At 42.9% G+C, this 17,086-nt stretch overlaps 1 protein-coding gene across 2 annotated transcripts; it reads left to right on the top strand.

Moving 5' to 3' along the window:
* The first annotated feature begins 2,091 nt into the window (after positions 1 to 2,091).
* On the top strand, positions 2,092 to 15,878 carry LOC139767277 (UDP-glucosyltransferase 2-like). 2 transcript variants are annotated; one of them, XM_071696467.1, is made up of 8 exons: positions 2,093 to 2,689; positions 6,810 to 6,986; positions 8,516 to 8,770; positions 11,164 to 11,394; positions 11,473 to 11,637; positions 12,886 to 13,108; positions 14,060 to 14,279; positions 15,234 to 15,878. In XM_071696467.1, the coding sequence occupies exons 1-8, from the start codon at positions 2,663 to 2,665 to the stop codon at positions 15,517 to 15,519; spliced, it is 1,584 nt and encodes a 527-aa protein (XP_071552568.1). In that variant the 5' UTR covers positions 2,093 to 2,662; the 3' UTR covers positions 15,520 to 15,878. The 2 variants fall into 2 exon arrangements, with proteins under 2 accessions (XP_071552575.1, XP_071552568.1); XM_071696474.1 differs by lacking the exon at positions 11,164 to 11,394 and having other exon boundaries at positions 2,092 to 2,689.
* The last annotated feature ends 1,208 nt before the right edge of the window (positions 15,879 to 17,086 follow it).

Genomic DNA, 17,086 nt, shown 5'->3' with positions numbered 1-17,086 from the left:
GCAAAGGATGTGACCTACAGAAGGAAGTAGGAGTGATGGAGTCGCCAGACGTGGTGGCAGCACTGGCGAGTGTTATCCAGTTTGTCCACACGAGCCACATGCATAGTGAGGGTGTATGTGGTCTAAGAAATATCCACGACACCTGAAGAAGGTGTTAAGGATTAAATCGGTTGGTGGATATGAGTAGAGGTTGACGGCCTAAATGTCCATAGCAGCTGATGTGTACTAAGCCCAAACAACCAAACAACCAACTTTTTCCCTGGAATTTGTATGGTTACTTTTACATGTAATAATTAATCTGCCACTTTTTTAAGTCCAGGTTGTTCAAGCAAGTATATAAAACTCTACAGACGATTAGTTGGTGATTAAAACTTCCTTTAAGTGTTTCGTGCCATCAGAAAATGAGGACATCGGATGATGTTTCGTTTTTTATACAGTTAAGATTCATAAAGCTTGATAATTTGCATACAGAGCAGGAATACTGATGACTGCAATAAGAATCATCACAAGATGGGTATGATACTACAACAACAATAGTTGTGTGTACTTTACAGTGGAATACCCTTGAAGACGACGAGCCCAAACTGCAGCCCGCGGAGCCAGCCGTACGATAACTTTCTGTTCCTCTTCCGCCACCCTCGCATCCACCCTCACACCCTCCCTCCTCCCTCAGTGCTTTCCTCCGTCCTCCCCGCTCCCACGTGGGATCTTCGAAAGATATCGGGGTAGAAACAGAGGACAAACATGATATTAAGCATGAAAAATCTGTACTTTCGCTGTACGTCGATAGATGAAATAAACTGAGGACAGGGTAAATGAGAACAACATACAGACGTTTAAAATCATGTACGACTGTAGAGAAGGTTCAAGAGATGGGCCCCCACGAACGTTAAACTCCTTACCCACACAGAACAAATAGATAATCACACACACACACACACACACACACACACACACACACACACACACGTTTGTGGTGGCGGCGCTGGTCATTAGTATTCAACAACATGTATGACCAAAAGTGGAGAAAAACGTCATCCCTCGTATTTCTGACTCCATCCTGCCACCAGGATAATAAGCACTGCATTCTTCTCCACACAATAGACGTAGCTTTAAAGTGCACACTGTATGTCAGAATATATGCTAAAGGTGGAGCTCTCTCTCTCTCTCTCTCTCTCTCTCTCTCTCTCTCTCTCTCTCTCTCTCTCTCTCTCTCTCCCTCTCTCTCTCTCTCTCTCTGCTTATCCCGCTATTCTGGCAAAATCTTGTCGTAAGTAATCGTAGGAAGGTAAGTACTCTCTCTGTATTTCCTTTTCATGTACTCTCCCATCAAGGTCGCCATAGAGGTGTTGCTTTACTGCGCCGCTGTTAATGTAAAGTAACCAACAGAATCCTATGAATACTGTTTACATGGGTAGTACCTACCCACGAATAGGAAGAGATTTTGCCATAATGAATGAGAGAGAGAGAGAGAGAGAGAGAGAGAGAGAGAGAGAGAGAGAGAGAGAGAGAGAGAGAGAGACAGAGACAGAGAGAGAGAGAGAGACAGAGACAGAGAGACAGAGACAGAGAATAGACAAAAGAGGCACCAAAAACACGTTTCCATATAATCCCTCACGTGCATCAAAAAACCTACTCCCTACACCTGTACACACTTTAGTCATCTCTTCCATCTCAAGCTACCCCTTCCCCCGTCCGCTCCTCTAACTAACGTATTGGAATAGAAGTATTTACCACGAAATTTTAGCTAAAGCAAAGCAGGGTTAGCGCGTAGCGCTCACTGCAAGAGAACATAGGGTTGGGAAGAACGAGTTTTGTGAGTTTCATGGAATTAATTGTTAAGCGTAAGATGGGGAGATTGTATACTTGTATAATAATTGTCAGTACCCCATGTGTGAGTGCGGTAGAAGGAAGAGAGAACGTCCAGGGACAAAAGAGTGACACTTGACCGCCACTGAAGTGCTGGCTCACTGCGCAACGATCGCTAACCCTTCCGATGCCCAGGCAGGTAGTGCCAGTGATATACTTTTCTGCTTGGTGGCTGTCTAATGATTGCTCCTCCCTACCGACAGTGAGAGATAGACGGGGATGCGAGGGAGGAGTCACGCAGGCAAGAGGCAGACAAGCATACATACAGAGATGCATAGCAATGACTTGTTGATGGCTGCCCTTGTTGTAATGGTTGTAGGTGGTGATACTATGAATTCCACCGCTACTGGGAAGTGATGAAGATACTGGAGTCAAGCGGAGAGTAAAGCCATAGATGAAGTAGTGCCAGTTGTACCAGCAGATGGTCCTGTTGTTGGTGAAGTAGCAGCAGTAATATCAGCTGATTTCACATGTTTACACCCTAATCCAAGGCCACAGGCAGCTGCGTTAAAGCGAAATAAAAACAATTTTCCGTGCACGATCTGTCGATGGTTGCAGTGTCTATAGTTCAGTAAGTATAACATCATGTACCTTAAATGGAAATAAAAAAAGGTTTGACAAGCGGTTCACCGGAATGCAGAATAAACAGACTATGTAAAAACTCGGAGCATGAAGGTCAGGTATGGTAGCAGTGGGAGCTGTGCTTGCTGAGTGGCTTGAGGCTTGATGAGTGGCCATGACAGACATTTTCTGCCGTCCACATAGTTAAGATTGTGTTTGCCAGTGCAACGCTATGCAAGATTTTCGTCAGCTATTTAAGGTAAGTACCTGATGAAACTGCATTGAAAGCTATTCTGAGATAGAAAAAAAATGATCATGTACCTTCCTCAGGTGTTATGGATAATTATATGTCCACATACGCTGTCTATATATATATATTCACCATGTATAAACGTGTAAATGATAATATATATTTAAATTACTGATTATTAGCTATTCAACCTCCTTTAAAAATCATCACCTGAAAAACGGGACACATGTAGAATATGCGAATAATCACGTTAGTAAAATGTGACAAACTATTTTTGCCCAAATATTTGTAAGACAAATATCCCAATAGGTATTTGAGAAGGTTAATATGGTCATATCTGAGTGACTGATCCTCACTGTGACGTCAGCACAATGCACGGTAGCTGGACGAGGTCAAACCATAAGCCGATTCAAGTGTAAGGTCATCAGAGCAGTTAAGCCAAGGGTCAGGGTGTCTCATGGTAATAGTGATAGGTCATGGTGACCAAGCAAGTGATTATTCAGAGGATGTTCCTCACATTTGTACTTCATACAGTTCATGTGGATAGACGAATTGTAGTCTTAATTGTTACCCATGCCAGTGTATAACCCGTGCAGTGCGTTACCTGTGCAGCATGTTACCCGTGCAGCGCGTCACCATTCAGTGCGTTGCCCGTGCAGTGCGTTACCCGTGCAGCGCATTACCTGTGCATTGCGTTACCCGTGCAGTATGTTACCCGTCCAGTGTGTTACCCGTGCAGTGCGTTACCTGTGCAGTGCGTCACCCGTGCAGTGCGTCACCCGTGCAGTATGTTACCCATGCAGTAAGGGTAGATCTGGTTGAAACACAGGTGATCACTGCTACTGATAACGTCTCACAATCTTCCTTTTTTTTCCGGGCTGAAGGTTACAAAGATAGTTCTTAAGAGTGGATCTTAAAGTGAACTTTAATAGCCGAATCATAAATGTATTTTGTGTCCTTATTTCATAATCTGGAGTGTTAGTGGATATGATGAGTACTTCTGAGAATATCAAACACAAATGCAAGAGACCAGGATTATTTTGAGGAGGGAACACCAGCAGAATATAGTATGACCTACCGTCTAGGAGCAAATAAGAATGATCTCTCTCTCTCTCTCTCTCTCTCTCTCTCTCTCTCTCTCTCTCTCTCTCTCTTGGTTGATATTTCATTTCAGCTTTCGCTGGGGAGTGTGGTTGGGTAGCTAACCTTCAGTCAGCTGGTAACTCTTTGTAGGTTGAAGGACCACAGTAAGTTAAAGGACATGGTTGAGCTGGATGATTCAAGTCTCTCAGCTAGAAGGGAGCTTTGGGTGCATTTGGCCTTGGTGAGCTGATAGAAAATTTCAGGGGCGAGGGTAAGTGTTCCCCATAGGTTGAAAGGTTCTGGTAGGAAGGTAGTGCCATGTTTGTTAAGGGAATCTGACAGGTTAGGTTGGAGGTCTTGGGTAGAGAGAGATCACTAGATGGACCCAGGAGATCAACTGGGGATCCTGGTAGACCGATAGATGTTGGTTGATTTAGGAGTCTCTGGAGGAAGGGAGTAACGTTCAAAAGGTTGTGGAGTCTAAGTTATTTGTAAACACTGAGGTATGGTGGGAGTATTAAGAGGGTTATAGACTGTACAGTGTACGATTATATGGGGCATAAGTATGTTAGAAATATTAAAGAATAGGACACTTAGTGGTTCAGAGACGATAGGTGATTGAACGGACATAGAGAGTATAGAAGCACTGGATGATTAGAAAGAGCTGGGTACATTCGGAAGACCAGCTGGGAAGAGACACCTGGGTGGAATAAAAACATCAGGTAAGTAAAGGGACCTGGATGGATTGGAAGAACTAAGAACGTTGAGGAACTGAAGAATCTAGATGGACAAAACGTAAAGGGTAGTTAGAAGAAAGTGGATGAGTTTTGAACACTATATGGATAAAGGACCGGGTTGGTTCGTAAACATTTGGTTGGTTAAACGATCTGGTCAGCTTAGAAACCGCGTGGGTTGGCGGCGCTCGGTAAGCAGAGCAACATGATTGGGTTGGGAGCATTTGATTGATAGATGCAACTGGAGGGGTTGTGGAGGACTTAGTGAGTAGAGGTTGTAGTTTGGGTTTAGATCACGAACAAAAGTCCACATCAAGGTCGGTACTTGATTGAAATATATAGTGGTTCAAGAGAGGGGAAAAGAGACACAAGGAAAAGTATTTACGAATTTAAGGAAGAAGTGAAAAACCTGTCTTTTGAAATGTGCCAGGTCATAGTTATTGGAAAAGACATACGAGAGTATAGAGTTCCAAAGCATCGAGGTGTAATGAAAGAACCAGTTAACAAAACGGCCAAGCCTTGAGTCGTGTATAGCCATACAGTAATCATATGGTGTACAGCTTGCCGAGTTTTGCATTGTCTAGCTAATGGTATGGGGCACATAAGCAGCCAACTCTCCGGAGCAAAAGTCATAGTAATACGTGTGGAAGACGGAAAGAGAGCTAACATTGCCGCGTTATGCAAGCGGGTCAAGTTTTGACATTAGCCTGGGAGAGATGATAAGTACGACCGCTTTCGACTCAGTTCTGTCAAGTAAGGATGCAGCGTTAGAACTATCGAATCAGTCCTTTGTATAAACGATGCACCTGTTCGGAAGAAAAGAAATTAAGACATCTAAAGAGGCTTCCTAGTTTCTTAAGGACAGACCTAGCTATTTCAGCGATATTGGGTTTCCAAGACAGTGTGGATGTTACAGTAATACCAAGTATGTTCACTGAATCAAGGAGTAGAATTGCAGAACTGAGTTTAAGTTTACTGAGGAAGTTATGTTCAGGCGAGATGCAGATCGAGTTAGAGATGAAGGAGAAGAATTGAGGGACATGGAGGAATGTCGTGGTTTAGAGCACAAGTTGGATAAAGGGTCTTGAATACTTTGGAAACTCTTGTTAGCAGGAGGGAACTAAATGGGTGGACAGGAGGACCTACGAGAGCTGAGACACTAGGTGAGGTGAGGGAACCTGATGGGTTGGAACAGCTAGGTGGTTTAAGGGAGCTAGGTGAATCAGGTGTGTTGAGAGAACCAAGTTAAGTAGAAGCCTCGGCTTGTTAGAAGGACTTCTGCGGGTTCTGAAGTATAGCATGTTAGATCAGCATATGATATATAGTATACTATATAGTTTACTATATATAGTACGAGGTATAGTATGTTAAATTCGATCAGGACTCTCGAGGTGCAGGAACTGACATTGGCACGTGTGTCAAGAGACATTGGAGGGGGATGGGAAAGATTCGCGCGGAATATTGTTGTTATTATTATCATTATTATCATTATTATTATTATTATCATTATTATTATTATTATTATCATTATTATTATTATCATTATTATTATCATTATCATTATCATTATCATTATCATCATTATAATTATTATTATCATTATTATTTTTTTATCAAGTCATACAAAATCAAGTTATACAAAGAATATCTGACGGATTTCATCAATTTTTTGGGTAATACACGTTCGGCGTGTATAGTGCGGGTTTGGGGTAAATAACCATTGATGTTGTTAGCCAGCAATTTATCTGGACCTACATACGTAGGGTCGGTCATGATGGCAGGTGGAAGGAGAAAGGATGTCTTGCACGTCTTGGATGCGGCAAGGTTTTGTGTTGCTAGGGACGTCCCCCGCCTTCCGTTACTCACATTTCTGAGGTCGCTTACTCCAGCTTCCCTCACGAATAATTCATTAACGCAAGTTGTGGAAGAGAAGAGGGGAAGTCAAGTAGAACATTCAAAGGGATATACGTGGTTCTCATCTGCTCTTGACGCTCGTAAACACCTTGCACTTGAAAGAAAAATAATATCCTCGATCCATCACAATCAGGAAAAAGAATTCTTCAGCACATGATACGATCTTTCTTGAAGGGACTTCGATCCCTTACAGTATTAAGACATGAACTATATACAAAGGAATTCAAATAGCAACAGACTACAGGATCCTAAGAAGCTGTTTGTGATACGCTACCATTTGCCACCTTGCTTTCGAGATTAAACTAATAACATTGATTTCCTGTAATAGCATCTACATCCAATGGGTGGTTAAGTCTCTTCTTACCTCTGGTTATGAATGATGCTGTCTGTACCCCCAGCGGAACGAGATGTGGTGGTGGTCTGTGGCGTTGTTGCTGTGGCTATCCGGAGCCGCAGGGGAACTGCGACCGCTGGAGAAGAGCTACAGGATCATGATGCTCAGCACCTTACCCGCCAGAAGTCATATGAACGTCTTCGCAGCCTTAGCAGAGGCGCTGGCTGACCGTGGACACCAGGTGAGGGAGACAGTTACTTAGATGCACAGACCACACAGACCCAGGGTTCAAGCGGGGTGGTCTGAGAGAGAGAGAGAGAGAGAGAGAGAGAGAGAGAGAGAGAGAGAGAGAGAGAGAGAGAGAGAGAGAGAGAGAGAGAGAGCAAGCTGACGTAATCGCTTCTTACGTTTTCACTCTGCGCTCGAAGTTGATCCGACATGTAAAACTAAACACTCCGTTCACACCACTTCTGTGCAGAGGACTAACTTCATCCAATTACAAATCATTTCCCCTGGGATCATCATCGTCGTCTGAATTATCCTTCTTGATTAATTACTACAATTCATCCGCTTCACGCAAGTTTCTTGTACACTCTACACTTGAATTCTATTTTGCATTCATCAAAGTGTTCATTGCACTACAAGACTCTACCCTGAATTTTAGCTTTACCACTACCATCCTTAGTGAACTTTATTTCCTAGACACCTTAACTTATCCAGAGTTTCCAGTTGATCGTCATTCAAGCTGGCATTACATGGCAACATCCCAACTTTTCAAGAGCTTAAACGTAAGTTTTTGCTCGCGTTAACCTTCAGTATCATCCTCACATATACCAGAACATAGCGACTCAGCCTTCTAGTCAACTCGTCCTTTGATTAAGCTCACATCACAACATCATCTGTATAAAACAGCATGGGTAAATTCCACCGTGTTTCACAGTGATTGAGAAGTAAGTAGTCATCACCCACACCTCGCTCTCACATCAAGTGCTGACCCAGCCATAAGAACATTCGATAACCATAGCGACATAACACATTCTTGACGTACTCCCTCATTTATGTAAGTGTCAAACCGCTCACTTGCTCTCAGACAACACTGCTTCTTTACACAAGCTCATAACAACATCTGTCCTTTTCTGTCTTTCCTGGATCAGTAACCACACACTACCTCACTCCGACAACCAGCCTGGTCTTGAAGTATTCTCCACATCTCGTACCAATCTAATCCTTTATACCAACTTAATCCTTTCCAGGTTTGTCGTATATACTCTTGCTCCTTACGCATATCTCTAATCTGCAGATACTCACCTTTCTGTCAAATGGTTAGTTTTCTTAATTAGATTCTCATTATTTATTATTTTTTCTTCAAACTCCATATTTTCTTTCCTTTCGTTTATATGGTCCACCTTTTCAACTCTTGTATTCAGGTACTCTATACATTTTAACCTCCATCTATCACGACTGTCAGGCAGGTCCAGCTTCTATTAAACTCTTTTTCTAATTAGCCTTATTTCATATCCTCATTTCATAGTGATGTACCTCTCTGTCTACAGCCTATACCCAAAGTGCCTCACACCTCCGTGGCAGCTCCAATTAATGCTTACGTAAACGACCTGTACATCACGTTCTACACACAGTGAAGTGTTTCAGTTCCTCTCATCTTCTCATATAACCTTCTTAGAAGTTGAGGTTTAAACTTAATTGTCTTACCTAAAGAAACATCAGTAAACAAAGTATCAAAAAATGTAAATATATCTATTCCTTGCCTAGGTGGTGATGGTAACGTCTATCCCATCGAACATCGACCATCCCAACATCAAGGAGGTAGACACTGGTCTGGCCAGATTGACAGCGAATATAACCAATAGTTTCGAGACGCGGAACTGTATCCTGCATTATTTCAACACCTTACTGGCAATGATGACCCGCATGGCTCGCGCCTTCCACAGAGAACCATCAGTCAAGGAACTCTACCGCACTCGAAGAGAATACGATATCGCCATTGTAGATATCTTCTTTAACCAGGTAACTCTCAGTTGTTCGTCCCATGGTGTGGTCACGTAATCCAAGCTGGTCTGAGATTTTCGAACAACAGCAAAGGGAGTTAGAGGGAAGAAAAGTGAGTGTATGTCTTAGATGTTTGGTTATGATTGAGAGCACAGATAATGATGTCTGATTAGTAACATTAGATTATTGATTACAACCCACTAACAGTGTTGAAAGAGTTCAGTCACTCTCTGTGGCGTGCATCTCAGTTGTCTGCATATAGAACCTCAGCAAGTGGGTGAGGGTAAAGAGCAACGTCGAAGAGTGCTACAAAGTTAATAGATAACGTAAGGTAGTGGAATAAGAAAGGAATTCAATAAGTTTACGAAGAATCCCCGAGCAAAAGGGCGTCATAAGAAGGAGATTCACCATACATGAAACCTGCGACAGATGTGTTTATGTTAAAAACGGTACACACCTCACACTTGCAGTGACAGCAGTGATATAATATGAAACATGAACGAGACAGAGAAAGATCCAGTACAAGCGTTACTGGACAACAGGGTTTGTAAAAGAGTAAGTTATTAGGAAAAGTGGCATCAAAGTGGTGTTTCACAAGGGAAAAAAATGTAGTTCCTAGACTTCAGGATATTGATCAAGTGCATAGAGCAGACAAGCTTCACGAAACAATTTGGCAAATTATTGGGACCCTTACTGTTGCTGCTTCCAGAGGTCATCCCCTGATTACCGCCCGAGTTAGGACGAGGCTCTGTCATCCCTAGCGTCCAAGGGCGCTGAGTGCTGGAAGCCCGTACCTCTGAATACTTAATGCAATTTAGGGATCAGCTGATCAGAGGAGGATGCGAGAGAAAGACCATAAGGGACTGTTCATGGCGTATGGCCAGGAGTAAGGGATCCCATCCTGTACACACACACTGGTTGTGTAGAAGTGGTATACGAGACACTCTTTTATACCGTAATTATGATCTGTATGTTGTTTATAGTCACGATCTGCTAGCTTTTTGTTCGCTTTTGCATCACTGATCATGGCTGCGAGCTGTCTCTCGTTTGTTTTATTGTGCGTCCATGACCTTCATCACACTTTATGTGTAGATGTAAGCACTTGAACACACTGCTGTTCGAACACGTAAGATAATTCTGAGCAACACAAGAAGCCATTCTAACATGTGGATCTTAGTAATTGCTCTGTGGTTGTCTAACTATTATGTTGCCATCTGTCTGATTTTAGTTGACTGATGTGTTGATCTTATGGTTGACTGATGTGTTGATCTTTTGGTTGGCTGCTGTGTTAATCTTTTGGTTGACTGATGTGTGTGTGTGTGTGTGTGTGTGTGTGTGTGTGTGTGTGTGTGTGATCTTTTGGTTGACTAATGTGTTGATTTTTTGGTTGACATGTGTTGATCTTTTGGTTGACTGATGTGTTGATCTTTTAGTCGTTGTTCTAGCCTGCGTTGGTGATGTGTTAACTGGTTGTTTTATCCTTTCAGAATCATTCTTAACCTCTTTGTTGGTTGTCTGCATTTTTGCAAATAGTTTCTTTTTAGCTATTTGTTATCTAGTGATGTATTGCTGAAATGGTAACTTTACAGTTTCACAATCTGCCAAGAACAAGAAAACCTGTTTTTGTGTTATTTCAATCCATGACAGCAACAGTCCCTTGGTACAACCTCTCATTGCTCTCGTCTGTGACACGAACTTTCGCCAAGCCATTGTAGTTCAAGAGTTACTACTAACTCCTGTCGGTATGAGTCCGTATGGACAACCTGCAGTTCGTCTGTGGCCTATGATGGCTCTGAGTACGGCCCGCGACACATAGCGTTGACCATTGGCCACGGGTATGACAGACACATGCAAGAAATACGATGATTTGACCATATGCTGAATTCTGATGATCAGTAAATATTTTCTGTGTCGTAGGTATTTATATCAATAATTCCATAATCTGTTCTTAACTTACATAGTAACGTACGCCTGAATGATCATTTCTTTTGTTTTTGAAATATGAAATAGACAGTTCTGATGATATACGAATGATCAAGACTTTTATATCACTCGTCATGGAATAGTCGGTCTGTATTGAATGTAATTCAGCTTCTTCAAGGGGTCACTGCTAGTGTACATGGCTGACTGTGAGTCTTGCGGCCGCTGAGGTAATGGAGGGCTACTCATGCCGCCCACTCACCATCCTAGGTTGTCCATCACTGATACCCTAACTTGCTGTTGATGCCATACGCTTAAACCACCGTGAGACTTATCTTCTTTCCTGTCTACAGTTGGTTTGTTTACATAGGTTCTCCTTCCTTGCCACACAGTGAGGATGCACGTATAAAAAAAGACCCCAGTTTTCTCCTCCTCAACTGATCTACACACACACACACACAAGTGTCCCATCCACGTTTTCTCCCTCACAGATGACGTACCCGCTCGTCTACGAACTTCCCTTTGTGTTCGTGTCCACTGGGGGTGTTGACTCCCAACAGAGCGCCCAGATGGGGAATGTACTCAGCCCCTCATACGTAAACACGCTCTCCAGGGACTTCCCACGACCCATGACCCTCTTCCACCGCGTCCTCAACGCAGGATGGCACTTCCTCCGCGCCTACGGCAGACAGTACTATTTCTTGCCCAGGATACAGGAGATTGTGAGTACCTGGCTAACCGTAAGATATCCATAAAACCAAAAATACAGCTTACGCCACCACTCCCGTCCCGTCCGGCAGATCTCGGAGTTCCACCCGAACCTGCCACCGCTGGAGGAGATCGAGCGGAACCACAGCCTCTTCCTGACCAACTCTCACTTCAGCCTGGATCTGGCGCTGCCTCTCTTACCCTCCCAGGTGGAGATCGCAGGTATCCACTGTCGCCCGCCGCAGCCCTTGCCCAAGGTGAGCCACTGTTGTAGTCACCGCCTTCCTCGGCCTTTCCCTGTATGCTGTCAGATGTTAACCTTTTAACTCATCAAGTTTAATAGTTAACATCGGAATCGTCGTTAACTAACATCGAAGTCGTCTGTGAACCACAACAACCCCCACTCCCCCCCCCCCTAAAACTGAATTAGTCACTAAGGTGTTTATTGATGACTATTTCATAACCTCGGTAAAGTGTTGGGTATTTGTTTCTCTGTAATCTAATAGTATCCACAGTCAGCCACACTGTTACCCTGGTATGTAGTACTAATGAGACTGTATCCCTAGGTTAGTGTGTACTGTCATCATTGAGGAAGTTTTCACAGTGTGCATAGCTAATGTGTGTCCTCTGTTACCTCGGTCGAACCTGGATGATAGAGAGGTCATTCGCGACAAGTCATTGGTAAAGTCTCAGTGACGTTTTTGTATAGTTATATGAACATAGATGCACAGACCACACAGACCCAAGGTCCAAGCGAGGTGGTCTGGCCTTAGCAGCACCTATAAAGAAAGAAGAAAAAAGCAGTCCACTTAAAAGCAGTGGAGGAAAAGGATAGCAAAGCAAAGGCTGTCTCCCTACCCTCCACTCGTGATAGCTGTCATCCATCTATTCCGAACTTAAATGGCTATTTTTAACCACGTCTTAACTCGATCCAAATACTTTGTTCTGTTTACTCCAGAGGGCTGATCATGGTCTGGGGCAGGCAGGCAGGCCGGACATCCTGGCCTTAAACAACATAGTTATGGTCTGAAGGACTACGAGGAGAATAGTACTTCATCAGCAAGAGTATCATACTTCTTTCGTACGTTTGCTGAAATGAGTAAGCGTTAAGTCGTGTTTGCTTCGTTCTCTCTCTCTCTCTCTCTCTCTCTCTCTCTCTCTCTCTCTCTCTCTCTCTCTCTCTCTCTCTCTCTCTCTCTCTCTCTCTCTCTCTCTCTCTCTCTCTCTCTCTCTCTCTCTCTCTCTCGTGTTACGATCCGCCAGACAGCCCATACCTCCTTCTTCAGGCTTCAAGAATCTTTGTGGTTCCCTCAAAACCTTTGCACCCGTCACTCAAACCGTCACTCCAGCAAGACACAGCCTCTTCCACAAACGTAAAGACAATCAGGATGGCGAAGGAGGCTTAGAATGACTGCAGGTATAGATCTGTAAATCTATCGTCTCTCTGATCATAGATTATCGTACACTTACTGACTACCATAACTGAGGGAGTTATCGTCTGGTAGGAATTGTCGTCGTGGGTGTCAGCGGCTGGTGAGGCCGGAGTCGTCTACTTCAGTCTAGGGTCTCTTGCCCGCTGGGACAACTTGCCCTACCGGTACAGAGATATCTTCGTCCAGGCTTTTGCGCTTCTGGAACAACGGATCATCTGGAAGTGTGAGGGGGATATTCCAGGCGTCTCCGACAATGTGTTGCTCCAGAAATGGACACCTCAGCAAGACCTGCTCGGTAGGTACCACTGAGGAGTATTTACATATATATATATATATATATATATATATATATATATATATATATATATATATATATATATATATATATATATATATATATATAACGGGTGACAGAGGCCCATGTTTTAACAGTTATACAGTTATATGAAAGCTGTCAAAACCTGACAACATTAAACCCTAACAAAAGGGTGAAAAATGATTTCCAGATATAGTTAAGGTAATTAAGATGCTGATGCTAAAATCGGTTCATGGAATCAGAATTTGTATATGGAATCGAGAGTTGGTCTGAGGAGGAATAAGCTAAAATGATTAAGTTCTAAATTACTGCATCACAGATGGCGTTAGGCTCGTCCCTAGCTTTCAGCTAATGTTTCTGTTCGATAGTGTTACTGAAAAATAAAAAGCCAGTGCTTTTGACTGATTGATTAAAACTGAACCTTAGGAAAGTAGATTTCAGATTTTATAAGATAAATGATCAAAGTTATTATGATCACATGTACTTCCAGTCTCATGCGTAACTTCAGAAATTTCATATGACGTCGAGAGCCAATGATTTAGGCTGCTGACATCGGCACTGTTACTGGCACACCTGAGCTCGACCAGATATTACGTAAATAATCAACATAAATGTTTGTTAAAAATGTAGTGAAACCAGCGGACATAGAAATACAGATCAGAACCTATCAAAGGCTGTTAAACACAGACATCTATCCAAAGAGATTAGAATGTTTATGGACATATATTGGTAGAAAAACATCCAATCTTCCATAAAAATCTTTCAGAGCATCTTCAGCGGACATCAAGACATCAGTATCACCAACAACCTAGCAACATTTAGGAAAGATCATCATTACTTATCACAACAAGCCAGAGTGTGGCAATCTTTACCGTAACGCAGAAAACAACATCAGAATCCACTCCGAAACCTTGTCTCATACTCACACAGGTAACCCCAAAGTGAAGGTGTTCATCTCTCACTGTGGACGACTGAGCATGCAAGAGTCTGTGTACCACACTACGCCCATACTGTGCCTGCCCATCGCTGCAGACCAGCTCAATAATGCTCAGATTATAGAGACCAAAGGCGTAGGTCTCTCACTGGTCTGGGAGGAACTCACTGTAGACGTGGTCGTCAGGACCATCATGGAGCTTGCTGGTAATACCAAGTGAGTTAATTTGCATATTTCTGCGTTTATGCACACCGTAAAGACTCCTCATTTATCTAGTTCAGATGATGATGAGCAACGTGTGCAGTTTATGTGTGAATCTAACTCTTGTTGTACATATACACACGTACGTATATACATGCAGACGCGGCTGGATTGTGTATGATGTCACCATGGCTGTTTGATTTGTTTATGGATGGGGTGATGAGGGAGGTAAATGCAAGGATTTTGGAGAGAGAAGCGAGTATGCAGACTGTAGGAGATGGATGGGCATGGGAAGTGAGTTAGTTATTGTTTGCTGAGGGCACCGTACTGGTGGGAGATTCGAGTAACAAATTGCAGGTTGGTAACTGAGTTTGGACGAGTGTGTGAAAGGAGGAAGTTGGGAGTAAACATGAATAGAAGCGAGGTTATCAGCTTTAGCAGGACAAAAGGACGTCTGATGGAATATGAGTTTGAATGGAGAAAATTTGGAGAAAGCTAAATGTTTCAGATACCTGGAAGCGGACATGGAGGTGAAAGGAACCATGGAAGCTGAAGTGAGTCATAGGGTGGGTAAGGGAGCAAAGGCTCCGGGAGCATTGAAGAACGTGTAGAAAATAAAGTCGTTATCCGGGATGGCAAAAATGGATATGTTTGAGGGTATAGTATTCCCAACATTGCTTTATGGTTTACACATTATACGTTTGATGGTAATTTGTTGAACATTACATGATTTAAGGTACATGTTGGTGTGTGTGTGTGTGTGTGTGTGTGTGTGTGTGTGTGTGTGTGTGTGTGTGTGTGTGTTTTCGAACACTTGGATTTGTAAAGCTATAACTCACATGTAACAGCCTTTAAACATTTGTAACCTTATGAACATGTTAGAATAAACATAATTATTCATCTCATATCAAGGAAATTTGGTTCCCTCCTCATCCATGGAACGCCGTTCACCTGGCGTGTGGTGACCAGGTGCCAGGACGCGGCCAGGAAGGTGAAGTTTGTGTGGCAGGACCAGCTTCAGGGGCCTGCTGAACGGTCAGTCTACTGGGTGGAGTACATCGCGCGTCATGGCGGGGCGCCCACCCTCAGATCCCAGGCCTTTCACTTGTCCTGGGTGGAATTCCTTTTGCTAGATGTGTTGGCTCTCCTCCTGGTGACCCTCGCCGTTATCCTGTTTCTCTTGCGTCGCCTCCTGCGGGCTCTCAAGCACAGGTGGTGGTGGGTGTCAGCCGCTCAAAAGGTAAAAGGAGAATGAGATATTAAGGAAAACGGGCGGCAGGCTCTTTGTGACTGATCTGTCAGTGGTGAAGAAGAAATGTGAGGACTCGCAAGTGTCGGTGTTACTTTCAGGACAATCCAGAAAGGACGAAGGCAGAGTGATCTAGTTTATGAAAATAGATGTCGTGAATGAAACAAAGCTTCATGTTATGTCTTCTGAGCAGTTCAATGAGCCTTAAATCATTTATGATTGTTTGCAACTATGTTCTTCACACAAGAGAACGCTACAGGTGTTAAGAGGCATCTGTCCAACAACTGAGGCCTATGTGTACGTAATTTTTTATCTACCCTCAAACTTTGACCTCTGTCTTGCATTATAAATCTCACCATACTTTCTCTGAGTGGTTCTTTATTAGCCTAAGTTATTCTATGAAGCCCCAGCGATTAATTTCTGATATCTTTTCAACACAGACAGACGGATAGACAGACGGATGGACAGACAAGAACGAACAGACAAGGCCAAAACCAATATAGCTGTGAGAGACTGGGGGAGATATAATGGAAAGGTTACCTGAAGGAGAATCATCTATAGTCACAATTCTAAAGCGTGCATATGGCTGGTCCGCTGACGAACGTATGACTACCAAACACTTATCTATGCTGGTATCCCTGTAAACCCAGGCAAGCCATCTTCCATATAATAATTACATAGATTTCCTCGAAAATATTCTTTCATGAAAAAGGAATATTTTACTAGTTTTCTCTTGTATGTTATGCAGAATGATACGAATCTTGTTCATAGATACGTGGTTCGTCTTCTCCCACCTTCCCCCTGAGTGCTTTGTCAGCCAAAGAGGAAACATTTCAAGTCCAGACCGTGTGAGGCATTACCTTTGCTCAGTACACATTACATTATCATCAAGACCTTTGGTGACTGGGGAAATGCTGTATTGCAAATTTTGGTACCAACATTCCTAACAAACTGTCCTTAAAAGTCTCCTTTCCAGCATAAACAACAGATGAAAAAGAGGAGCGAGAAGCGTCACAGCACAATTCATATGGAAAATACAGAATCTAGAAGTGTATGAATTTGTATGTTGCCGGCGAATCCCCTACTCAGACTCATTTTACTTTTATAACACATCGTCATCGAATGCTACATCAAGGTGTTGAATATATATGACGTTCTAAAGAAGTTCGGTGTTGCAGCTAAATTTCTGACCTTTCTTATAACCACAAAATATTGGTTCGGATCTATTGAGAAGCACTGGGACATCAGGAGATAGATTACCCCTGAACTTTTAATGATCTTGGCTCTTGGTTGGTCGAATCAAGAATGGATTAAAGACAAACCAGTTGGCTCAGCAATCACTGAGGGAAGTATGTTGTTATGACCGGTCTATGTCACACACACTCAGAGGATCATCACAACCTGTGTTTTTTAATTTGATATTTCAAATACGGTTTGATTTACTGATATTGTCCTTAGAGTAAATCTGAGAACAAAAAGTAACGGGGTGGTAAAAGAAGCAAATACTTGAAAGGTTCGTCAAAAGAATCCATTTCTTGACAATACTTTTAGTCTTTTCTTTAAGTGTGTGAAT

This window comes from Panulirus ornatus, chromosome 4 (assembly GCF_036320965.1).
Source record: "Panulirus ornatus isolate Po-2019 chromosome 4, ASM3632096v1, whole genome shotgun sequence".
Taxonomy (NCBI): Eukaryota; Metazoa; Arthropoda; class Malacostraca; order Decapoda; family Palinuridae; genus Panulirus; species Panulirus ornatus.
This window is presented reverse-complemented; position numbering and strand designations above follow the sequence as displayed.

What these genes read in the sequence shown, in the direction of transcription:
- LOC139767277 (XM_071696467.1), top strand. Translation starts at nt 2,663, where the DNA reads ATGCAAGATTTTCGTCAGCTATTTAAG. An exon ending in TGGCTGACCGTGGACACCAG is followed by an intron (nt 6,987 to 8,515) that starts GTGAGGGAGACA and finishes TTCCTTGCCTAG; the next exon opens with GTGGTGATGGTAACGTCTAT. An exon ending in GAGCTTGCTGGTAATACCAA is followed by an intron (nt 14,280 to 15,233) that starts GTGAGTTAATTT and finishes TGTGGTGACCAG; the next exon opens with GTGCCAGGACGCGGCCAGGA.